The sequence below is a fragment of the Ascaphus truei genome, chromosome 7, assembly GCF_040206685.1.
Source record: "Ascaphus truei isolate aAscTru1 chromosome 7, aAscTru1.hap1, whole genome shotgun sequence".
In the NCBI taxonomy this organism is placed as follows: Eukaryota; Metazoa; Chordata; class Amphibia; order Anura; family Ascaphidae; genus Ascaphus; species Ascaphus truei.
The window spans coordinates 93,438,182-93,461,505 of NC_134489.1; the positions used below are offsets into that span (position 1 = coordinate 93,438,182).

General features: G+C 39.9%; 1 protein-coding gene across 1 annotated transcript in view; it reads left to right on the forward strand.

Annotated features, from left to right (window-relative positions):
• Positions 1-23,324, forward strand: part of LRP1B (LDL receptor related protein 1B) — a 1,102,312-nt gene that overhangs the window by 192,893 nt on the left and 886,095 nt on the right. The window contains exon 2 of the mRNA XM_075610066.1: positions 19,819-19,941. Within this exon, the coding sequence (XP_075466181.1) occupies positions 19,819-19,941 (123 nt within the window). The remainder of the gene's footprint in view (positions 1-19,818; positions 19,942-23,324) is intronic.

The window sequence follows — 23,324 nt, forward strand, 5'->3', positions numbered from 1 at the left end:
TGAGGGCGTGCCCGGAGTGTGGTATGGCGTTGCCGGGCCTGTAGAAATATAGTTAGTATACTTGCAATGCCTTTGGAGTTCAGAGTAGTGGTTTCCGTGTGCCAGAGTCCAGGGATATAGAGATCAGGATCGTAATGTTCGTAAGCCAGAGTCCAGGGTTCACAGAAGTCAGCAAAGTCGTATCCGTAAGCAGGGTCCAAGGGCAGTAGAGAGCAGGGTAATCCAGTACAAGCAGAGGTCAAGCCAGGGAAATCCAGGGGTAAGCAGGAACAGAGGCTGGAAAACACAGGAGAGCCAAGCATAGGACTGCACACACAGAGGTTACCAAGAACTATGCAGAGCAATGAGAGAAAGGACAGACAGGGGTTATAAAGGAGGGAACACCAATTGGAGAGAGAGGAGTAGAGGGAGAAGTGGGAGACAGCAGGGATAGGTCAAGAGGAGGAGAGGAGGAGACAGGTGAGCCCGTGAGGGATATAGCCTGTAGATTGTGAGAGGAGGAGCCAGGGGTCTGAGAGAGCCTACAAGAGGAGCGTGTGCGCGCCCTCTGTAAAGTTAGAGTGCGCGCGCACAGGCTGCGTCACGAGGCGCGCGGAGCGCCGTGCCGCGGGGACACCCGCCGAGGATGGAGGAAGGACAGGAGGGGAGAACGCAGGAGGTAAGGGAGCTGGCACGGGGACCGAGGGAAGCCGTGAGCGGGGATCCTTGCAACGGGGAACGGGAAGCCTGGAAGGCGCACGCGTCTTGCGGGGTGCGCGCGCAGATGCCGAGAGGGAGTCAGAGGCTGCCGCAGAGGGGCAAACACGGGAGGCGGAAGGGAGAATAGCAGGGAAAGGCAAGGAAGGGTCAGGAGAGGCAGGCAGGAGCGGAACATCAAGGACACATGGAGGGGAAGGAATCCCCTGAACCGTCACACTGTACGTTCTTCCTACCTACCAATTAGATTGTAAGCTCCTCGGAGCAGGGACTCCTTTTCCTAAATGTTACTTTTATGTCTGAAGCGCTTATTCCCATGACTTGTTATGTGTATTATTTGTTATTTATATGATTGTCACGTATTACTACTATGAAGTGCTATGTACATTAATGGCGCTATATAAATAAAGACATACAATACAATACAATTTACCATCAAACATGGAAAATATTCCGTATTTGTTTATTTCAGCCAACAAATATATTAACACTATATTTTTCGACATACATTTTTTGTGATTATATTATATTTACAGTTTATCTACTCTATCTCTCTCAAGTAAATTAGTCATCACTCAGCACTGAACCGTAATCATTACCAAACTACTAATACTCTGACTGATTGACATGCATGGCACAATTGTTCCTATAGATTTTGCACATTTTTTGCAAGACATATTGTAGACATCCACTTCACACATCCAGTTATTAAAGAAATGACTAATCTTATCTTATAATATCACAATAATCCTTCTCACTTAAATATATGTTATTATAATAATCTCGTATAAAATTACATTAACATTTTATTGGATGTCATTATTAATCTATGTATACTGTATGTGCCCAGTTAATTGGAGATACAGAATCACATATACTGCATACATATATTAAGGTGCACCAAGTATGCTATTTCTATCCTTAGAAGAGAAAATGTTCCTAATCTGGTTAAAAAGTGAGTCTAAAGCTTCTCTGAAAGAAAATGTCACTTATAGTACTTGACATCTCAGTGACTTAATATAATCTTATTATCACAACCTGATCATGGGAAAAGCAATTCTATTGCCAAGGTCAAGAAAACAAGGAGGTATTCATTTTCTGAAATGTTTAATTCAAGCTGTATATAATTAAATTCAGGTTGTTAGTAAAAGGGTCATCAGAATGTGGGCCTATCATATTGTGTCTTTATTTTTCAATTATCTACGCAGCAGTATGTAATAATAATGTACCAAATATACTTTCTTATGAATATTAAATAGCATAATGAATGCTTAGGTGCACAATCAAATATTCAATATGTAATCTGAATCTATAACAGCTGTTTAAATTGATAATTGTGTTTTTAAATAGCCTATTCATTATACATTATTTGTTAGTTTGATATATTGTAACAACACAAGATTGTTGTTTAAGGAAGCACTAATACAATACAGTGTGCAAAATAATCATAGACTAAAATGTGACCTTCTTTCCAAATAGTTGTGTTGAGGCATAGAAAGCATGTCAGTTAATCGCCACATTGTACTGTAAGATTCCACTTCACATGGATTGGACTGATAGAATCCTTAATGCATTTAAACAATTATAGCAAAGGGAGGAAGTATCACATATTAAGGTGACACGGTGCAGACTTTTGGACAGTAGATTTTAATGTCTGTCATTCATAATATACATTTAATGACTTTGTTATTGCCATATAATATGTTACTATATTTTTTTAGTAGCCATACTAATAAGAACAATCTCCTCTTTGATTGATTGTGCAGCTCCTTAGCAAAGTTTGCATTCCTTACAACAGGGGGGCTCAACTCCAGTCCTCGAGATCCCCCAACAGGTCAGATTTTCAGGATATCCCTGCTTCAGCACAGGTGGCTCAATCAATGGCTCAGTGGAAGAGGACATAGGTCTTATTAGTTGCGCACCTTACAAGAAGACTCTAAGGTTTCCAGCACTCAGAAATACACTATAGATATGCACATCTGTCGCGTTTCTTCTTGCAGGTTTGAGCAAACTTTCTAAAAGCTCACAAAACACATCAATAGAACGTTTGGAGCCAAAAGATCTGAGGGTTTTTAAATGTTTTTATTTTAGTTTGAGCATATTTTGAAAGTGAAATAAAGCAAGAATGCAATGCCCATTGATTTGTTAGCGTAAAGCGAAGTGAACTTTTTGATAAAAACTACCTATTTGGCAAACTAAAAAAGGTGAAACTCGCCAAGTTCTCACAGCATGCAAAAAATGCGCCCGTCTCTGTGCATGAAGCACTGGCAGTTTTAACAAGTTAAGTAACCCCAATACAGTGCTGTTTATTAGCATGGCATTACCTAAAACAAATACAGTAACTTAATGAATCTCATTCATTTCTCCCTAAAATGTTGTTTTTTGTTGTCCTCGATAATAAGAAGGATTGCTTCTGTGCATCTGTGAACAAAGACATTCTTCACTTTTCTTTACAATTCGTTTGATTGATAGAAACTCACCTCACATCTAAGTGTGTATTTTCTTTAAATAATTACGGTTTTCACATACTTGTATATTCTGCCTTGTTTAAGGTCTGACCTTCTACTATACAGAAAGTCATTGTTTCTCAACCGGGGGGAACTGGGGTACAATGGGGAGCCGAGAGAGGATCAAACGGGTGTTTAGGATTTTCTCATTCTCCCACAGCAGGGAGAGAGCAGGGCTAGGGGAGGGTGGGCAGGGAGCTAGAGGGCTGCCAGATTCCTCCATCCTAATTGGATGCATTACCCAGCACCAGCCAATCAGAAGTAGATGTGAGGAGCATGTGCCTAAGGGGCAAGCAGAGGAGGATGCAGCATGGGCAGGAGAGAGGTATGAACAGAGGGAGGTGAGGATTGATGTCTGTCTGTCCTTTGTTTTCTGGGAGTCTGTCCTGTTGTGGAGGTGCCTCAGCTACTGAGCACCATGATTAGGAGTGCCTTCGAGAGAGAACAGATTGAAACCCCATGCAGTAAGCAATTCAATCAACAACACATCAAGATTCATCTTGAAACAGTCAATAGAATTTCTGTTGAGTGTCCCTCAAACATTATTAACAGTCTAAACACAAACAAATTTAAGAGGAATTTTCAAATTTATACTGAATGTTCCAGACTTCAGATGTATGAGCAGCTATAAAAGCTTAGTGTTTTTGTGACAATCAGTTTGTTATACAGTTTGTGATGTTTTTACACAGTTAGCTTCTTCCCCCAAACCCATACTTTAATGAATCAAGACAAACAGACAAATGTTAATTAACAATGGCAAGTTAAACAAATAAATGCCAACTCTATTAAAGCAATTTGTGTAATGTAGTAAAGGGAATCATACTGTACAGGTCAGGAACAAATAGATTATTTCATTGTAACGTTTTAACTAGAAATTAGTATTTCTACGTTCTTTATTGTAGGACATCTTCAGTTGTACGTTGCTTTAATATTCCTGGTAATTTAACTACTTTCTGAATTGTCTCATAAAGCAATTGGATTTGTTTTACCATTATCATTTGTGGGTAAGGAAAGAGGATTCAATGATCATTATACAGCACAATTTTCCTTACTTAGCAGAATATTTCTTCTTCTTCAAAAATACAAAAATAAAAATGTTTATTTGAACATTAATGCTGCAGTTTGTATAAGTACTATGAGAAAATACAGTATTCTAAATTGTAGATGGAGACATAAAATCTTTGTTTATATGAATTAGCTGGTCATTTGGGAGACTGACAATGAATTTGACTATACATGATCTTGTACTGTAGTATTTTCAGCTCAACCATTGAAAAACAAAGCTGGAAGTTGGAAAAAATAACTTTATATTGGGTTACCTTACTAGGCTTAAGGCTTTGGTAGGTATATGCTCTTAACCAGCTTATTATATTTCAAAGATCGTACCCTAATAGGGACAGCGTGATTTCACTTGTAGCGCTGGATAGGAGAGGTAAGTAAGCACAGACATCATATTATATCTATATAGCTTTATATTTGTCATTATTATTGTAGTGATTGTAGCTCTTTGTATTTCTAGTTGCAAAAGAGTGGAAATTATGATTCGAACATTCTAATTCTGTTGCCTGCTTCCTAGTTTGGGTTGACGTACTTCAGTAGAACACTAGAATGTGAAAACAGCAAACATAAGGCTGGACTAGAGATGGGAATTTTGGTTATGATAATGAGGGAGACATAGTACAAAAGCAGAGTGATTGTTTTGGAAAAGGGAAATACATTTTTGAAAGTGTCAACTCCAATAAACCATTGAAAATATTAATATGGATTAGGGTGTGTGGCCTACATTCATGACTAATATGACTCAGATTACATAGTAATGAATAAGGTATAAGTTTGATTGCTTTTATACATTTATTTGTGACAGACTTTTCTTCCTGCGTTTACCCTTTAGTGTAGTAATATAGTTCTAAACTGAGAAGAAATCTACGTGGAATTTTTATCGTTGAGCCTTTAGCCAGACTACATTGGATATCTTGTACTAAACCCCTAGTGGACTGGGTGTGTTGGCATCTAGATTAGCAATTGATACTGTAGATTCATGCTAATAGGCCAGCGGTCATCTCCGACATACATTAGTGTTGATTAGTAGTTTCTATTTTTGTAGAAACAATTCTGCCAAAGAGAAAAAAAACATATTTTTGGTGCTCCAAATATTGTCCATGTGTATGTAGGACAATGATCTTGTTGTCATCCAGAAGATCATTACATTAAAAAAAAGTGTCAATATAATGTAATACTTAGCACATACTGTAACTTCAATGACAATGTGACAGCATAAAATGAATAATTAGTTGTGTGTATATCCCTGATACTCAGTAACAATCTCATTGAACAATGTTTTGCATATCCTACCAGCTAGAGTAACTTAAAACATCTCAATGCACACAACCTACTGTATTGTGATGTTTAATATACTGTGTAGATGTGATAGTAGAGCAAAACATTGATTGGAGCTGGTAATTAGGGAAAGAAAACTGGACCAGGAATACAATGTTCTTATTTGTGGTCAGAATTGATAATAGGCCATGATGGATCTTACATGTACAGGTACATGTTAAAGACCATTGGTGAAATTATAATGCAAATTTCACTTGCACAAACCTTCAAATAAGTGACTAGTACTTATTGTATTTTGGAAATCTAATGGAGGAATTTGGCTACTTATCAGGATGGGTTTAAAAAAAAAAAATAAAGAAAGAAAGAAGGCTCCACAAGTCTCTCATACCGACTGTCACATTTTAAAAAGGCAGGTCAATTTCAATTTGTCATGGCCTTTTTTTAAAGCCAGTACATTTAAGGCTAATTGTTGTTGTAATTCAGACGCATAACATATGTGCTACTTATTCAGATACTAAACTTAATTGGCAAAATAAATGTTGATTTCAAATGTGTTACAGGGCTATCTAACACTAATGGTGTTAATATAAAGGGTGTCTGTTGCAAAGATGAATTTTAATATATTTTAATAGCATACTGTATCTCCAAAGCAAATGTGTTTTTGACAAATAACAGGAAAAGACAAACCTGTTTCTGTGGCAACTGTGAATGTCTGAGTAAGGTCTTTACTCAATATGTTGTGAAGTTATCTTCCCCGTGCTGGAGAAGGTTTTAGTCCCATTCATATGAATGGATCTGAACTCTTCTCTAACATGGTGAAGGCGTCTTCACAGTATGGGTACCTAAGTAAGAAAACATTCAAGAATGCATCCACTTGTATATAGTGAAAAAAAAATGTTATTTGTTTTATGACAACGATAAACCTATCTGTGTATATTGATTGTTAAAACTATTTCAATACAATAACACAATAGGAACTTTGTATCAAAGACAGCAGGCTACAAATGTGTACAAATAATATCAATTTTAGAAAAAAAATACTTTCAGTGTTTGCTTTATTTATATCTCTATACCTTGCAAAGTGGGAATGTACCTTTAAGCTACATATGGGGACAGATGTGACACAAATCTAGCTGGATCTCTAAAATATATCACACCCACACATGAAATCTCACACATTAGATACTTTGGTGAGGTGCAGTGTATTAAACTATCACATGCTTTGGAGATTCTCAAAAACTTTTAATAATATTTCTTGTTGGCTGTTCTCTCATACTCTTTATTTTACTGTATTGTGTTATTCAGCTTTTACCTTTTCTTCAGTTACATTTCAGTGCATCATCAAAACTTGATTCAATAGCATGCACGTGATCAAGGCCGCCCACAACATTTTTGGGCCCTGGATAAAGAAAAGAGCCCCCATGCTTTGCTCGCTGACACTTACGACATAATTATATCTCTGTCTTCTTTGCCCAGTTATGTCTCTGTTCTCCTCTCCTGTCATTTATTTCTCATCATTTTCCCCACTCTTTTCCTTCCCACAATGTATTTTTCTTCTCTCCTTCCCCCTATGTGTTTCTCAATTTCTTTTTCCCATATCTATATTTCCTCCAATGTCTTTCTCTCTTGTACCCACCCCACCCCATTGAGGCTCTCTTGTTTTTCCCCTTCATGTAATTTTCTTTAATGTTCAGGTTCCTCTTTTCCCCTCAGCATCTCTCACACACCAAGTATGTGCTGCTCCTCTCTCCCAGCATGTTTTTCTCTCCCCTCTTCCTCTGCCTTTCTCTCACCTCCCCACCAGCATCTCTCCCCCCACCAACATGTCCATCTCGCTCTTCTCCCCACCAGCATGTCTCTCTCTTCCCCACCAGAATATCTCTCTCCCATCTGCCTCCAGCATGTCTTTCTTTCTCAACCATCCTTCATGTCTCGCTCTGTCTTCTATCATCAGAATCTCTCTTTCCCTCCTCCCCAACAGGATGTCTCTCTCCCCTCTTGTTCCTGCATGTCTTTCTCTCTCCTCTCCCCACCAGCATGTCTCTCTCTCTTCTCCCTACCAGCATGTCTTTCTCTCTCCTCTTCCCTAGCATTTCTCCCTCTCTCCTCTTCCTATCATTTCTTTCTTTTTTTACACCCTTCATATCATTCTTTCTCTCTGTTCTCCCCTCATGTCTTTACCCCTTTTCCCCTCATGTCTCTTTTGTCCTCCTTAAGGCTACCAATGCCTTTCTTTCTTCCCCCATTGTGTCTCTTTTCTCAGATGTTTTCTTTCTATTCTTTAACACCCCCATGTCTCCGTCTCTGTTCTTTTCCCATTCATGCCATTTTCTTTATTTAATCGCCCATGTTTCTCTCTCCCGTTTTTCTTATTTTTCTCTTCATCTCATTCTCTTTAACAATCATGATTATGTTTTCTCTTTTCCTTGCTCATCACATCTTTCTCATTTCTTTTGCCCCTCATGTTCCACTCTTATCCCTCCTCTTTTATTTTTTTTATTTTTGTTCCGTTCATTATCTCTTCTTCCTCTTTCATATCTGGCTTTCTGCACCTGATCCGGCCCTTCCTTCTCACCTTTGTCAACCACAGGCTCCAGCCCTGCACTTCTCTCCTCCCTGGGGCTCTGCTTGCTCCATGATCAGCAGAGAGGACAGGATTTCCCCTCTCTGTGCTGCCATCAGTTCAAGGGGTCCTCTGCAAATAAATGACACGCAAGAAGGGGGCCAGGCCCCTAAACCTACTGAGCCCAGGATAGCTGTACTGGCTGCCTTCCCCCTTCCCCCCCTCCCCCACGTTGGGAGCCCTGCACGTGATATCGTCCTTTTCTGCAGAAAAGTATTTGGGTTTTAGATATGTAATTACTAATGAGTCATCAATCATTTCCATTGTAAGAATAAATGACAAGAGAAAAATTACATGCAGGCAATCTATGTTTCATCTAAAATGTGTCACAGTATATGACATGATGTTCCGAAGCTTGCCAATACATTATTTATACTATCAGGTCTACGAGATGTTTATTGCTGATTTTCACAAAGGATCTAAATAATGCAGAAATCAGTTGCATGTGCATAATTTTTTGATGGAAGTAAAGGTTAGCATTGGCTTAAGTTTCATCTTATGGCATTTTCAATATATCACTTACAGTATGTAATTTGCATCACTAAAAAAAGGCAGAATATATATATATATATATACACATACCTTCACCCTCATCATCACCCTCCAATCATCGCCATCACCCATCATCATCAGGACATATGGTCAGCCTATACATGTGGCACTATATAATTAAAAAATGTTCTTGTACTGTACTTTGAAACTATTTGCATTATATTCTAATGGGGCCCAAACTTTGTCAGCACTCAGCAGAATTTCATAGTGGAAGTTTTTCAGTTTTTTTGTACCTACGTTACTGTATTTTTTATGCCTAGCAGTATAGGCTGACTCATGCAAACTAATAACTTTCGTATACCAGGACACCTGTCTTTCATAGCAGGGCTTATTAGGTTTAGCAACAAACCTAAATTTCATAGGCGTTAGCCTATCTATGGTAAACAAAACAATGGATGCCCAAACATGCTCCATTCTCCCATGCCTGAGAGAACCTGAATTCCCCAGATTATTATATCTACAGTATCTCGGAAGAAGCAGTAGGCTCATATTTTATCTCATTTACTTTTTTGGCAAAATCTTTTTTGTGTTGAATGAGTGTTAGGACCGAATACACTTTGCAGTATGGGACATCGCTGTGTGTCATGCAAAACTCCATCCCCTCCCTCCAAAACTCCCACCCCCAAACTTCCTTATCCCTGCTCCTGAACTCTCTCCTCCCTTCTTTAAAGTTCCTGCTCCATCCTCCAAAACTCCCTGCTCCTGAACTCCCTGTCTAAAAAATTCCTTGTCCTCCAAAATACCCTCCTCTTTGTACCTAAACGCTCACCTCCCTCCAACAAAAGTCCATGCTCCGTTTTGGAGGATGGAGCATGGAGTTTTGTAGGTGGTAGGAGGACGTTTCGCAGGAGTAAAGAACGGTGAATCTGTTGAATCTCAGTTTGCAGGGTTTTTTTGATTTTCGGCAAAAATTCGGTAAAATTACAAACATGGTGCAAATTTGTATCCATTTTATATTTGCTTGCGAACTTTTAGAGCCAAGGTGGGCAACCCTGTCACCAATCGCCACAAGAGGCGCATTGGCCATGAAAGTGTGGCGAATTTCAGTTTGCCAGCTCCCACAGTAAAATAAACTTTTTCTTGACGGCATGTGCTGGTTCCCGCTTTCTGAATGAGTTATTGACGCAACACAGCCACCCAATACTCCTCTCTGCCTTCAGTATGGGAGCTAAAATTTGTAGTGACGCAAGTAAATGAAAAGCATGGTGTGGCGATTCTCACTTCTCATTCGCCAGACCTGTGGCTACATTGAAAAATAAGTTGCCCACCTCTGTTTTAGAGTACTCCCCCCCAAAAATGTCTAACATGACCCCGCAAGGGATGACGTCACGACTTCCTATTGTAAGCGTTACGCGGGAGCTATAAATCCACCATTTTGATTGCCCCAGATAGCCCAGCCGGTGCTGCTACCGGCACCTTCTGGAGGTAAGTTTCTAGGGAAGCAAGGCGTCCCGGAGCTGAAATGAATGCAGCACCGCTCCGGAGAACCCCTGCTTCAATCCTATAATGCGAAAATAAAAAGGAAAGCAGGATTTGTTGCTTTAAGTTGGGGCTCTGAAATACAGAGCCCAGTGTGATCAGGGACTCATGAGCGGTATTTCTCAATTTCTTGCTGCCATTTTCTTCCATTTTATGTATCTCAAAAAATGCGTGGAAGTAAACCGGCTAATTCTGCCACAGAGACTTATGTCAGATGTATCAAACTTGAAGTCAGGTTTCATGCTTTTAAGATAAATTCCAAACCTTGAAAAAATGTATTATTGTTAAAGGGAACTTGGAAAAGGGAACGGTGTTAAAGGGAACTTGGAAAACAAAGGAAAAAAAAGAGAAAGAAATCATATTAATTACAGATTTTAGGTTCAAAAGTAATATTTGCTTGTCACATTCAAATGCTCTGCCTCTCTCGGCATCTAGAAATGCTTTCTCTCACTTGTATTTGTGTGGAGAAAATGCATAGTAAGTGGGGACTTATGGCAGTAAGACATTTTATTGACCTGTTGTGGAATGTGTATTAACCATCTGTCAGTATTTAAAAAATGTCTGCTTAGTTGGAAATATGTGTTATCTCCCTCTGGGGCCTTTGCTGTATTGTATGTGGGTAAAAAATAAAGATAATTTTGTCAGTAAGATATTAGTATATTGAAAGCTATATTTAGCAGTTCTAGTGATGCATGTTTTGTTAAATTGCACAATATAATGTTTGTGAAAACATTTTAAACCTCTAAATTGTGTAAAATGGGGGATTACACGCAATGTATTAGGGTTATATATTGAGCCTGTGTAATGTGCATTAAAAGATCTTGATTTTGAGTAAAAGAGTGGTTAATATATTTGTATTTTAGTCTCAAACCTATAATAAAGGAAATTGTATATATATATACAGTAATTAATCTTAAAAAGTGTAACCTTTGTTCCCCCACAAGTAAAAGGGCTACCAGTACTGCCGTTACTTGTAGGCTCACAGAAGGCCTGAGCCTCCGCTACTGGGAGCCTGGGGTGATTGTGTGTCCACCTTGGTGCAGCACCTCCACCTGAAAGGGATCCTAGCATAGCAGGATAAGCCCCTCCCAAGAACAAATCCCAGTAACACACACACACACATATATATATATATATATATATATATATATATATATATACATATATATATATATATATATATATATATATATATATATATATATATATATATATGAGAAAAAGAGAGGAGAGAGCGCACGCCCCATAGCGTAAAATAGTAAATTTAATGAGGGGAAGGGGGAGAGGGGGAATAAAAATGCACTTGCAAAAGTACAAATAAAATAGGCATTGCGTGATATAATCACCACCATCCGGTTATTTGTTTCTGTCCTTATGGTGAAATCCGCTCTTAATGCAGGATGGGCAAACGTCCCTGCAGAAGTCTTCAGCGGATTTCCAGGGCCAGTAGATGTAAAATGTTAGTTTGAGAGTCCAAGAAGGTAGCTCCGAATTGCCAGGCCTCTGTAACACCAGCGCATGGATCGGTCCACTCCAGCGCTCTATGATGACGTAGTGTCAATGCGTCCAACGTGATGAGGCTCCCTGATGCGTTTCGTCACTCACGGGCAACTTTCTCAAAGGGCAGTATGGAGAAGGGATACGGCTGGCATTTAAATACACAATCTGATGCTATTGATTGAAAAGCACGCCCCTCCTCAGCTGGAAGGTGCTAAGCGCTGATTGTAGTGCTATTAACAACTGCCTGTGAATGCAGCATGGACTGCCGTTACTTGTAGGCTCACAGAAGGCCTGAGCCTCCACTACTGGGAGCCTGGGGTGATTGTGTGTCCACCTTGGTGCAGCACCTCCACCTGAAAGGGATCCTAGCATAGCAGGATAAGCCCCTCCCAGGAACAAATCCCAGTAACACACACACACATATATATATATATATATATATATATATATATATATATATATATATATATATATATATATATATATATATCAGTACCCTGTACCACACAGTAAAATATATAGGCCCCAACCTGATACCACCAATGAGTGTCCCCAAAGTACATCATTGGGTGCCTGACACCAATACCCTGATGTCACTTTTACCAATATCAATGCCTACCTAAAGTTTACGAGATAGCGCTACCCCTTGTAGTGTTGGTTGACTTAGTTGATGTACCTGCTGGGTACACCAGTACCAAGTGCAGGCGACTTAGCAGCAGGGATCCGCTTGATCCAGTGACGTCATCGTCCGCGAAGGCATCCGCCTCTGCGTGGGGTGAATTCTGGCGTGGATAATATCACCTTTTGAGAATCTCTGTACTTGGTGGTAGTCTGATCCCAGACCACAGGTGCAATCACCGTGCGGTTGCGTCACTGTGACCCTTACTCTAGACAGTAAAATAGGGAAGCGTCCCTAGCTAAGAGGGCTTTCCCTGAAGCAACCACAAGATTCTGTGAGTCGGGGCCTAGCTGGGGCCTAAAGAGGGAGATCTGGCTTTGTCCAGAGAAGCACTGCTCCCTGGACACTACCTGCTCCTCTGAGGTCCCTCTTCCAACTGGCGTTGTCTCCTCAGCACACCAAATGTATCTCTTGGTGAGCAGGGGAATCCGGCAGCGCTATTGGCTGCTGCAGCCCATGTGTCTAGAAACCCCAGGGGCTGCTGGGGGATTGTAGTTCCCCTGCAGAGTATTATGTAATGGCCACCACTATTCTGCGCATGCGCAACATCTCGCGCATGCGCGGCCACAATGAAGATGACGGCGCCCTGCAAAGGGAGTCGCTGGCGACTCGGTCGCCTGCCTCAACTGCCCGGCAGCTCTCCCCATCCTCTGCTGCTGGACGCAGGCGCAGCGGAAGGTAATGGGATGAAGGGGGACCCAGGGGGAACCACGCCACAAAAGTATCACGCTTTATTTGGTCACCAGTACCCTCTAGATTAAATAAGGTCATTTACTACTGTAAATCATAGTCAAAACTTTAATATATTAGCTTAATGCTTGATGTTTCTGTAGATATGACAACAACAATTGAGATTTGTTTCAGTCATCTGCATCATTTACAGCCAATCAATACCTGAAATAAAGAGTAGGGCTCAATAGTGAACTAAAAAAATCTCATACAATACTGCACCATCGTTTTAATTTGCTATCTTCTATAATTCTGAAAATTGATAGCCATAACCATTAGAGTTTTCACAAACGGCATGAAAAAATAAATGATGTATTTTTACCATAATACATTTCAGGGACTAGCGGCAACTGTAAAGATACTGTAATTTTTCCCAGTGCAGAGATACATTTTCATTAATGAAAGCATTTTGCTTTGTCTGCAATTAGACCACACAGTGTTATCCCTTTCAGGGCCGAGATTGATGGACCTCTCACAATTTCTCAAAACTCAAACACTTGCTTAAATAACCTCCATATTTCCTTCCGACCTTTTTTTTTTCATTCTGTGTCTCTGTTTAATACTTGACATACTGATGTGTTGAAAATGTAAAAAGGTTTGCATATCTCAGCCTCTGGGCCAAAGGGGATATGTACTGGCCAAAGGCTCTCCTATTCCTGGACTCAATGCTATGTCTGAAAACTAAGAAAGCACGAAATGTCAGCTGTGATTGGTAATGTATTAATGCAGACAATCATTGATAAGCCCTTTATATCATTACAAACAGAAAAGGCTAATTATACATTGTTTTCTTTTGAAATATAATTCTTAACAGGATCAGCATGGGTAGTTCAGAACCACGGGCTTTGTTTTAATATGAAATTTTAATTGCAAACTAAAAATCACACTTTAGCAAGTTGAAGAGCTATGACACAGAAAATGCAATTAAAATGCTGATGAAATATCATTACAAATGGTGTGTTATTTGGAAACCTGAAGAATTTGAATCAGTTACATTCGGTTTTTGCCTTTCGGAAAAAAGACCGATAAAATCACTCTGCTCGTCTTTCTATTCCCTCTGGTTTTGTAGACTAAAGAGTCATTTAAACCCTGAAGCAGGGTTTATAATGCAGGTTTTGTGCCCTTTCTGGCAGATTTTTGTTGGCTTCTTGCTCTGATTAGCGATGGACCAGCCTATTTAAACAGAGATAAAAACCAATGAATATATACAAATTAATCTTGTCGGCTTATTCATTGATATAAATATAATATCAATCAAATGTGCTTTATCATGCATGTACTGTATTTGTGAATTTCTAAATAATTTGTATCACAAACAAACATTTTTCCCCTGTAGATAATGCTAAAATGCAAATGCAAATCCAGTTTTAAGGTTTTCCCCAATAAATATTGGAGCCAAAAACAGTTTTTCTGAGTAGTGTTGGTATTAATCTCCCACTGCAATAAAAAGACATCCAAATTATGCACTTAATCCTCATTTGCTACAATTTTACTTTTTGCCTGAATATTTTTTTCAAAGTAGTTGGAGTTTTAATGCTACGCTGTGTGTAAGGTACTTACACTGTATTCTGTTACTATGTTGAAGGTAAGGAATAATCGGGTCCAGACTCTCCCAATGTGAGGCTTCAAAGTGTAAGGATCCCCTTGCAGCTTGTAGTTTAGGAGCACTCCATAAATCTCCCATGAGAGATCTCCCGAGGGAGATCCCTCGAAAAAAAAAGAAAATAAACAGATCAGCGCACTGGGAATCTATTAACATTACATTTGTGGGACAAGATGCAAAAGCTTACCTTCACGCTGTTTTCACAATATACAAGCGTTGCAAATGTAAGTTTGCCATTGTTACAAATGATGTGACTCTCCAGCGGGGCACTCGTCGGCACAACCATGTGTTTTAAAGTATTACTTTTGAGTCCTTTTTGTGTTTTCTTATGGATGTTTTTTAAGTATATTTGTATATGTTTTGGTTATTTGTATATTTGTACTTTTGCACCTTGTCCTCAAATATAATTGTATTAGATTCTCAGTGTGCTGGTCTGTTTATTTTATACTATCTGTTACTATGTTATAAATATTTTAGTAATTAAATGTGAATATCAATGTGAAAAGGTATTACATAAAATGTATAAAAGACATGTAGTCAGTTGTGGGTCAGAAAATCAGCTGACACTGTAAAACTGGTCTTATGCTCCTGCAGATTGATTTAAAACACTTAATTTTACAGAAAGATAAATGACCACACACAACCTGTAACAATAGATGCACTAAATGAGTCATGAAACCTCTTCCTTTGGTTTTCAATAATGGAATCATGACAACAATAATGGAAGTATATTTCTTATACTCCTAGTTAAAAAGAATTGAGTAATGGTATAAGTTGAAATGATGGATAGGTGGATTTTGATTATTGGCTTATAGTGGGGGGTCAGAAGAAGTGATTGACTACACTGACACTGAATATATGGCACAATGGTAAGAGGTGACTTATTGCTTAAAAACAGGGCTTTAGTTGTACTATAACCATTCAGAAGCAAATTTCCATGAGTAACTATTGCATGGATGTGTTTTTGTGTTGCTCTTAAGCAGAAGTGCACCTTTCATATGGTATATGGAAAGAAAGGAAACTACCTTGTGAGGTATTGTATGGTAATCTGTGATGTGGACTGACTGCGCTGAAGCAGAGACTGATTGAGGCACCTGTGCTGAAGCTAGGATATCCTGAGAACCTGAGCTGTTTGGAGGGGGATGGGGGGGGGCGGAGGCTGGCGTTGAGCACCCTGGTTTAGAATATAGGGTAGAGGAACAGAGTTCATCAATAGTGCTCAAATGACCACAGAGGAAACAGTTTTCATAACATCCTTATAGGATTTCTTGATTGAAGATAGAGTGAAGCAGGCGTATAACACTTAAGTGAGTAATAGTATATAGGTGAGCGTAATGTATTGGACATATATATTGAAGTCCTAGGGGTGCTGTGAATGGAGAACGATTAGCTCCACCACATCACACCTAATAGGGACAATGTCACATACGCTTGCAACCACCTAATGTATACCTTCTAGTATAAATAAAGGGTAAAACTCACATGAAAAAAGCCTGTATTCTTCTTGTCTTGAGGCGTGCATCCGAAATGGCAGTAGATAGGTGAAGATTCCGCAGGAGGCAGTGTATCAGAGCACAGCCTTGTAATGATCAGGATGACAGCTTTGAAGTAAAAAGTTTTTCTTTATTTGGACACCATGGTGCAGACAGAAATGGAGGGTAGCTCTTACGCGTTTCACGCCTGTGTGGCGCTTCGTCACACAGGCGTGAATCGCGTAAGAGCTACCCTCCATTTCTGTCTGCACCACGGTGTCCAAATAAAGAAAAACTTTTTACTTCAAAGCTGTCATCCTGATCATTACAAGGCTGTGCTCTGATACACTGCCTCCTGCGAAATCTTCACCTGGTTTAGAATATAGTGGGATTATCATTTTAGGGATAATGAGGGTTTATTCATACGGTATTTTTTCTTCTGTATTTGCAGTCAAATTGCACAAGTACAGATACAAAACACCTAATTTATTGAGTTAGTAACATCTGTAGAGAGAAAACCGTTGCATGTGTAATGGGAATTAGGATGTGGTTTGCTCTTAGAATTTAATGTTTAGTAACTTCCTTCCAAAACTTACACATTGAGTACTATTGTAGGAAATGTTCAAAATACATATATTCTACAGTCTCAAAGCATTGACACAAAACAATATGAAATTAGGTTTTCCGATTCATTCACAGATATTCTGTCCATGTTATTAAGCTACATACAGTATAGCTAAATAACATTAACTGTTATTACTTGAGCAATATTGGTTTACATAGATGTGTAGACACTAATAGAACGGTATCAATGTTCCTTGTACCATGTGCATTATTTTGTTCCTTCATATCACACTGCTTCCTTACTGGGCAGGGAATAATCAACCCATGATAATACTACCTACAAAAAATACAGAGATTACATTTAGACATTCAATATGCAGTTTAAAGTAGTAGGTGTTGGTTTAGCAAACAGCTGAATTTGTAGTTCTGGTCTCAGGGTAAATCTTTCCCTGCGGAAACTTTCTTTGTGGAAAGTAAATATAGTTTGCTGCTTTCTCTCTCAAGCCTCTTCAAACAAACTATAATAAAAACACACATGTAAGACTTGGCATTTGGTTGAGTCACATGTTGAGGCTGTCCAGGTTTGGCAGTGTTTGTAACGGATTATCTGAGTCAGGTGTAATGCTGCCAAACCCAAAATGGAAAACTTATTTTGCAATTTTGCTTAACAGACGCAGGGAAGGTAGGCACAGATTGTTTAGTGATAATTTGAGGTCAGTGTGTCCAGAAATGTGCTGGTAGCAGTCGTTTTTCTATTCTATTGTGTGAAAAACAGTTGAACATTTTCCTGACAAAATGCAGCACTTTAGTGGTTAAGACAATAAGACATAGACTCATCCAGTGAAACGCTCCGTTTTCATTTGAGGTAACCCCCTGGTTTCCGAAATACTGGCGAAGTTACCTGTTTTAAATCTTAACAAAATGGCCACCAAGTCTGTGTCATCCGTGGCATCTTCCTGATGGAAGTCCATTTAAATCCCCTGGAAAAACCAGGAAGTAACACAGATAACTTCACCTGTATGTACAGTATCTCTGAAACCATGGGGTCCCTGTAGCTGAACACAGCACAATTGAGCTCTGAATCTACTTCTCTGCCCCCTGCTTCCCATCTAGTAATAGAAAAAGGGGTAATAAATGGCACGCTTGCTGACTTAAGGAATGTTGATTTAGAACCAGCACTAGCTCTCTATTATATTAAGAAAGCTCCCTTATCTCTTGGTGCTTTAGGTACATACGATAGTAACGTCTTTCATGTTTGGACTTTACTTCATTTTTACTATCCATTAACATACAGTGTCTATATAAAAGTAAATAATTAGAAATATTCTGGACATTTTTGCTGGAAATTGCTTTAGGAACTGGAAAGTCAGTTTGATTAATTAAACTGAATGCTAACATAGTGGAGCTTTTGCTTTTATATATTTGAACTCCTATATGTAATCTCTGTTGCCAACGTTTTTTCTCTAATGTTTTTTTTTGTTCTAATGAACCTCATTGCGATGAGTGGGGTTTTAGCAGACCACAATAAAAAAAAATTTTTTTTAAATTTAAATACAGTAGAGTCTCGGTTATTTTACCTAAACGGGACCGATACCGTGGCGGATAACCAAAAATGATAATACAGAAAGTGTTATCCCCCCTCTTTCTTGCTTACCGGCGGCAAAAGAAGAGGAGAACTGCAGACAACAGTGGCACCGGAGGAAGACAGCTGGAGGCCGGAGAAGAGGACCATGTCAGCAGAGGAATTGAGTTAAGACAGCGGGCAGCACCAGGCAGGAGAAGACCACCAGACCCTGTGTGCAGAGCAGGAGCAGAGCGGCATAGGAGAACGGACGGGGAGGAGCATGCTTTAACACAGGAAGTCAGACTCTGGTCAACTTCCGGTGTTATAGCGTGCTCCTCCCCGGCCATTCTCCTTTGCCGCTCTGCTCCTGCTCCGCAAACAGGGTCTGATGGTCTTCTCCTGCCTGCTTCTGCTGCTGCCCTCTGTCTTAACTCAATTGCTCCACTGACATGGTCCTCTTCTCCGGCCGCCAGCTGTCTTCCTCCGGTGCCGCTCCTGTTGTCTGCAGTCCTCTCTTCTTCTGCCACTGGTAAGCAAGAAGGGAGGGGGGGGGAGGATGACGGATAAAACGGAAGGTCGGATAATCAGGACTCTACTGTAGTTTCTATATGTTGCTAATAAGAGCACATTTTAAATCCTTAAAGCAGCAATACTACATTCTATTTTTCTTATTATTATTATTTTCATATGTAAAGCATGTGACAATGTATAATGCTACATTCTTACCTATGCTGGCAATCGTTTGGTGCAGCGGTTATTAATCTGTTATAAATCTGACAAAATCCAGATTGTGTGTCTAATGAAATGGCCGCCTTCTAACTTTGTGCTGCAGTCAATTAAATGCTGTACTGTAGCTGATATGTAAGATTATATTACTAAGTGTAACACATTATTGTTACAGCTTTCAGAGTAATAGTCTGCTGTTTGGAACACAGCATCAGATCGTTTGTAATACTTTGTTGCAAAAAGGCAGAGCACAAAGAGACTTGTTTCAAAAGAGGAAGTAGATCTGACTTTCTAAATGGTTGCTGTAGCAACCAAAGGATGAAGTGTACATTAAGAAACTCATTAAAAATGGTATCAGAAGTTTAAAAAATGCAGACAGTATTATCTAATACTACAGAATTGATTTATTAAAAAAATATATAGGATTTTCACATTTTGCTGCTTTAAAATCATTTTCTACTTCATGGTTTTATGAGCGTTTATTAAAACATTTGCAATCCTTTCATTCTATATAACTACATCAATCAACTGAGAAACCCCATATCCAAAAAAAGCTTCACTTCCAAACTATCATCACACATTCAATGACCATAATGTTTTATACTGGCTCAGATTTCTTTAATAAATAATAACCTTGAACTAGTTTAAAGTATACTTTCCGGTTTGATTTTTTTTTTTTTTTTTTTTTTTAGACTTTGTTTATGGCATTTGCTGAGCCCATTGTGTGCATTGTCATTTTACTCATGTTATTTTATTTTCTGTTATTTATACACATTTCCATTTTCAGAGCAACAGTTGTGTGATCCAGAAGAGTTTCTTTGCCATGATCATATCACATGTGTATCAGAGAGCTGGCTGTGTGATGGAGAACCTGACTGTCCAGATAATTCAGATGAATCACTAGACAGTTGTGAGTAAAGGCCTTTATTTAATGTAGTGTTTTATTTATGCTAGAATTTACCATGTAACTAACACTTAAGTAACCAATAGATGTTCCTCCATTATAAAATTGCACCTGTAAGTTAACCACCATGCAAATCACAAGAGGTATAGAGCTTTCCAGAGCCACCTTGTTGTTAAGGAATGTTCTTTTACTATATATGTGCTCGAGCCATGTTTTATACTGTATGCAACACAAGTGATCTTGGAAGGGTGGAAGATCTTTACCCAACTTGGCAATTGAGTCTAGTCCAGGGGTGGGCAACTCTAGTCCTCAAGGGCCACCCACTGGTCAGGTTTTCAGGATATCCCTGCTTCAGCGCAGGAAGCTCAATGATTGGCTCAGTCGCAGAAACTGAAAACTAGGTTTGTATGCAGTCAAACACTGAGCCATTAATTGAGCCACCTGTGCTGAAGCAGGGATATCCTGAAAACCTGACCTGTTGGTGGTCCTTGAAGAGTGGAGTTGCAAACCTCAGATCTATCCCATTTATATGTAAAATAATTATTTGGTTATATTATAGGTTTGCAGGGATTGCAATTCTCGTGACAAACTAATGAAGCAAAAGTTTTCACTTGGCCTTACAGTACTTACAGCATGCCTTTGCAATAATAAATCTGTGTGCCACTAAAATATTCATGACTAGTTTATTTCGTACTCTGTAGTTTTATATTGTTTTAAATTGCCACTAGATGCATGCTCATTTTCATTTTACTTGATAAACTGACAGTTCCATTATTAATAAACCTTCATCTGATTCCGCAGTATGATAAGTTCAAAGGATCCAAAGATGGCGAGGACACCCCACTCCTTTCAAAATGGGGTCTGGTTCTCTAGTTGGAAAGCGAGAATCCCCACAGAAATCGCTCCTTAGCCTTCAATAGAGATCAGTATCCTATAGCACGCAAAAACACTGTGACAAGTCAAATAGACATTTAAAGTCTTTTTAATAATGCAGACATAATGCACAATGTTTAGGGGAAATCCCTTCTTCAGGTGCAACACACACATTTTTAAGTTGCGACAGTAGGATTAGTTGTGTTATAGCTAACTCCCTGTTTGTATTTTGACTTCATTGTTGATCCCTGTTGCTAGTTCCAGCACATTGTGAAAATAAAAGAAGCATATCAAAAGAGTGTTACAGTATAACTACAAATGTGAAAAATAAATAAACTGCAACAAGAAAGTATCCAGAAAATACAGGTTTGCTTAGCATTGCTGAACAATACATATTTAAATGGGTAAGGTGGCAGAAGCCGTTGAAAAACACAGCGGTATCTCAGTAGATTACTGAACATTCATGACTATAGAGAAGATGTTATTAAATTTTAATGTCCCCTGTTTGTGTCTAAAGAAAATGAGAATGTTTCCAGTTGAATGTCACTATGTTAATCATTGCATATAAAACAGAGAAACTGACAAGAACAAAGCACATTGAGGATGAATAAAGTATTTTAAAGTGCCATTAAAGGTTTTTATCTTCGGAAAAACCTGAAGGTACTGGCTGCATTTTATACAGGATTGGAGCTGATTTTAAACAGTCAGGGCTGCTGACCGATCTCCCGGGGCCAGGACTAGAGTTTCGGCAAGGGCCCCCCGTGAGCACCGTACTCTATTTCACCAGTCTCCCCATGTATTTCTCTCCCCCTGTCTCATTCCACCCCCTCTCTTCCTCAGTCACTCTCCCCCCCACCCCTCACTCTTCCTCACTACCTCATGCACCTGCTTTCAGTCCCCCCTCTGTTATCGCTCAATTATCTCCCTCTCTCAATCCTCCTCCTTCAATCCCCCCTTCCTCACACTCATTCCCTCTCCCCCCCAGTACTACAATTCTCCCACCATAATTACCCCTCCATAATACCCACACAATCCCCCCAGAAATACATACAAAACTACCCTCCCCACAAACACATACACTACCCTACCCCCAAATAGATACATACATACATACAACACTACCCCCCAAATACATACTTATACTACCCCCCCAAATACATACTTACACTACCCCACAATACATACTTAAACTAACTCCCCCCCAAATACATACTTACAGTAACTCACTTTCCCCGCCCCCATCGGTCTTTCCCCAGCTTCTGCAGGCCTCCCTCTCTCCCACGCTGGGCCTCTGCCTCACGCCCGTGCATGCCAGAAGCTGGGCCCAGCTTTCGGCGCGCACCGGCATATGAGAGGCCCAATGCAGCAGAGTGAGGGAGGCCCTCAGCTGGGGAGAGCCGGGGCCCGGCGGCAACCAGAGTCCCAGCAGCCAAACAGTATGGCCTGACCTCTCGCTGGGCCCAACTTCCAGCACCAGCCTGGCCCCCCCTTTCCAACGGGCCTGGGACACTTGTCCCGGCTCTCACACCCCTGTCCGCGGCCTTGTTTGTGTCATCCTTGCATTACATCAATTACTGTAGATATTGGTGGCCAACTCCAGTCCCCAAGGGCCACCAACATTTGAGAGTGTCATCTCTGTCACACTGAGGGTACTATACTGAGACCAGCTGATTTCTACTCATATTTATATGCATACTGCCTTAACCTGATTGGGAAAGTGTGAGTCCCCATTTCTGTTAATACCCAGTTGTCATTTATTTTGGAAATACTACACTATATATATTATTTTTATTTTTCTACATATGGTGATATCTGTGCTCCTCAAAATCTACACCTGACTGCCCAAGGGCCACAACAGGTCAGGTTTTATGGATAGTCCTGCTTCAGCACAGGTGGCTCAATCAGTGGCTCAGTCGTTGACCGTGCCACTGATTGAGCCACCTGTGCTAAAGCAGGAATATCCTTAGAACCTGGTCTGTTGGTGGCCCTTGAGGACTGGAGTTGGTCACTCCTGCAGTAGAAGATGTGTGCAAGTTTTTAGGTACTATCACTAACACAAATATGTGATCTGGTGTCTTTGTGGTCTTTCATTTTCAAGAGATCAGAATAACTTTGATGTTTGAATGCTTACATTCATTTGTACAGCGCAGCGTCCAAGGAAAGGAAGAAGCGAATTACAGCATATTAGTGTAGCGATGTTTCCCCACCCTCTGGGAGATTTCCCCAGCTACCAGGTGTGTGATTGATACTGCATACTTGTTGGCTCACAGAAGGTCTGAGATGCCGCCAATGTTGTTGGGGAAACAGGACAGGCTTTAGCGGTGATAGCTGGTTCTTTCTCACTTTGGTGTCAGTACCTCTATCTACCACAGGCTTCAGGAGCTCTGGAAGCAGTATCTGCGGATGATCTCTCTCCTACTCCCCCAGACAGATTGCACGCCCAGGCAGAAGTATATTTGATAAGAGGAACAGTCTTTATTCTTTATGCATACAGCATACACTGGGTACACAGCATA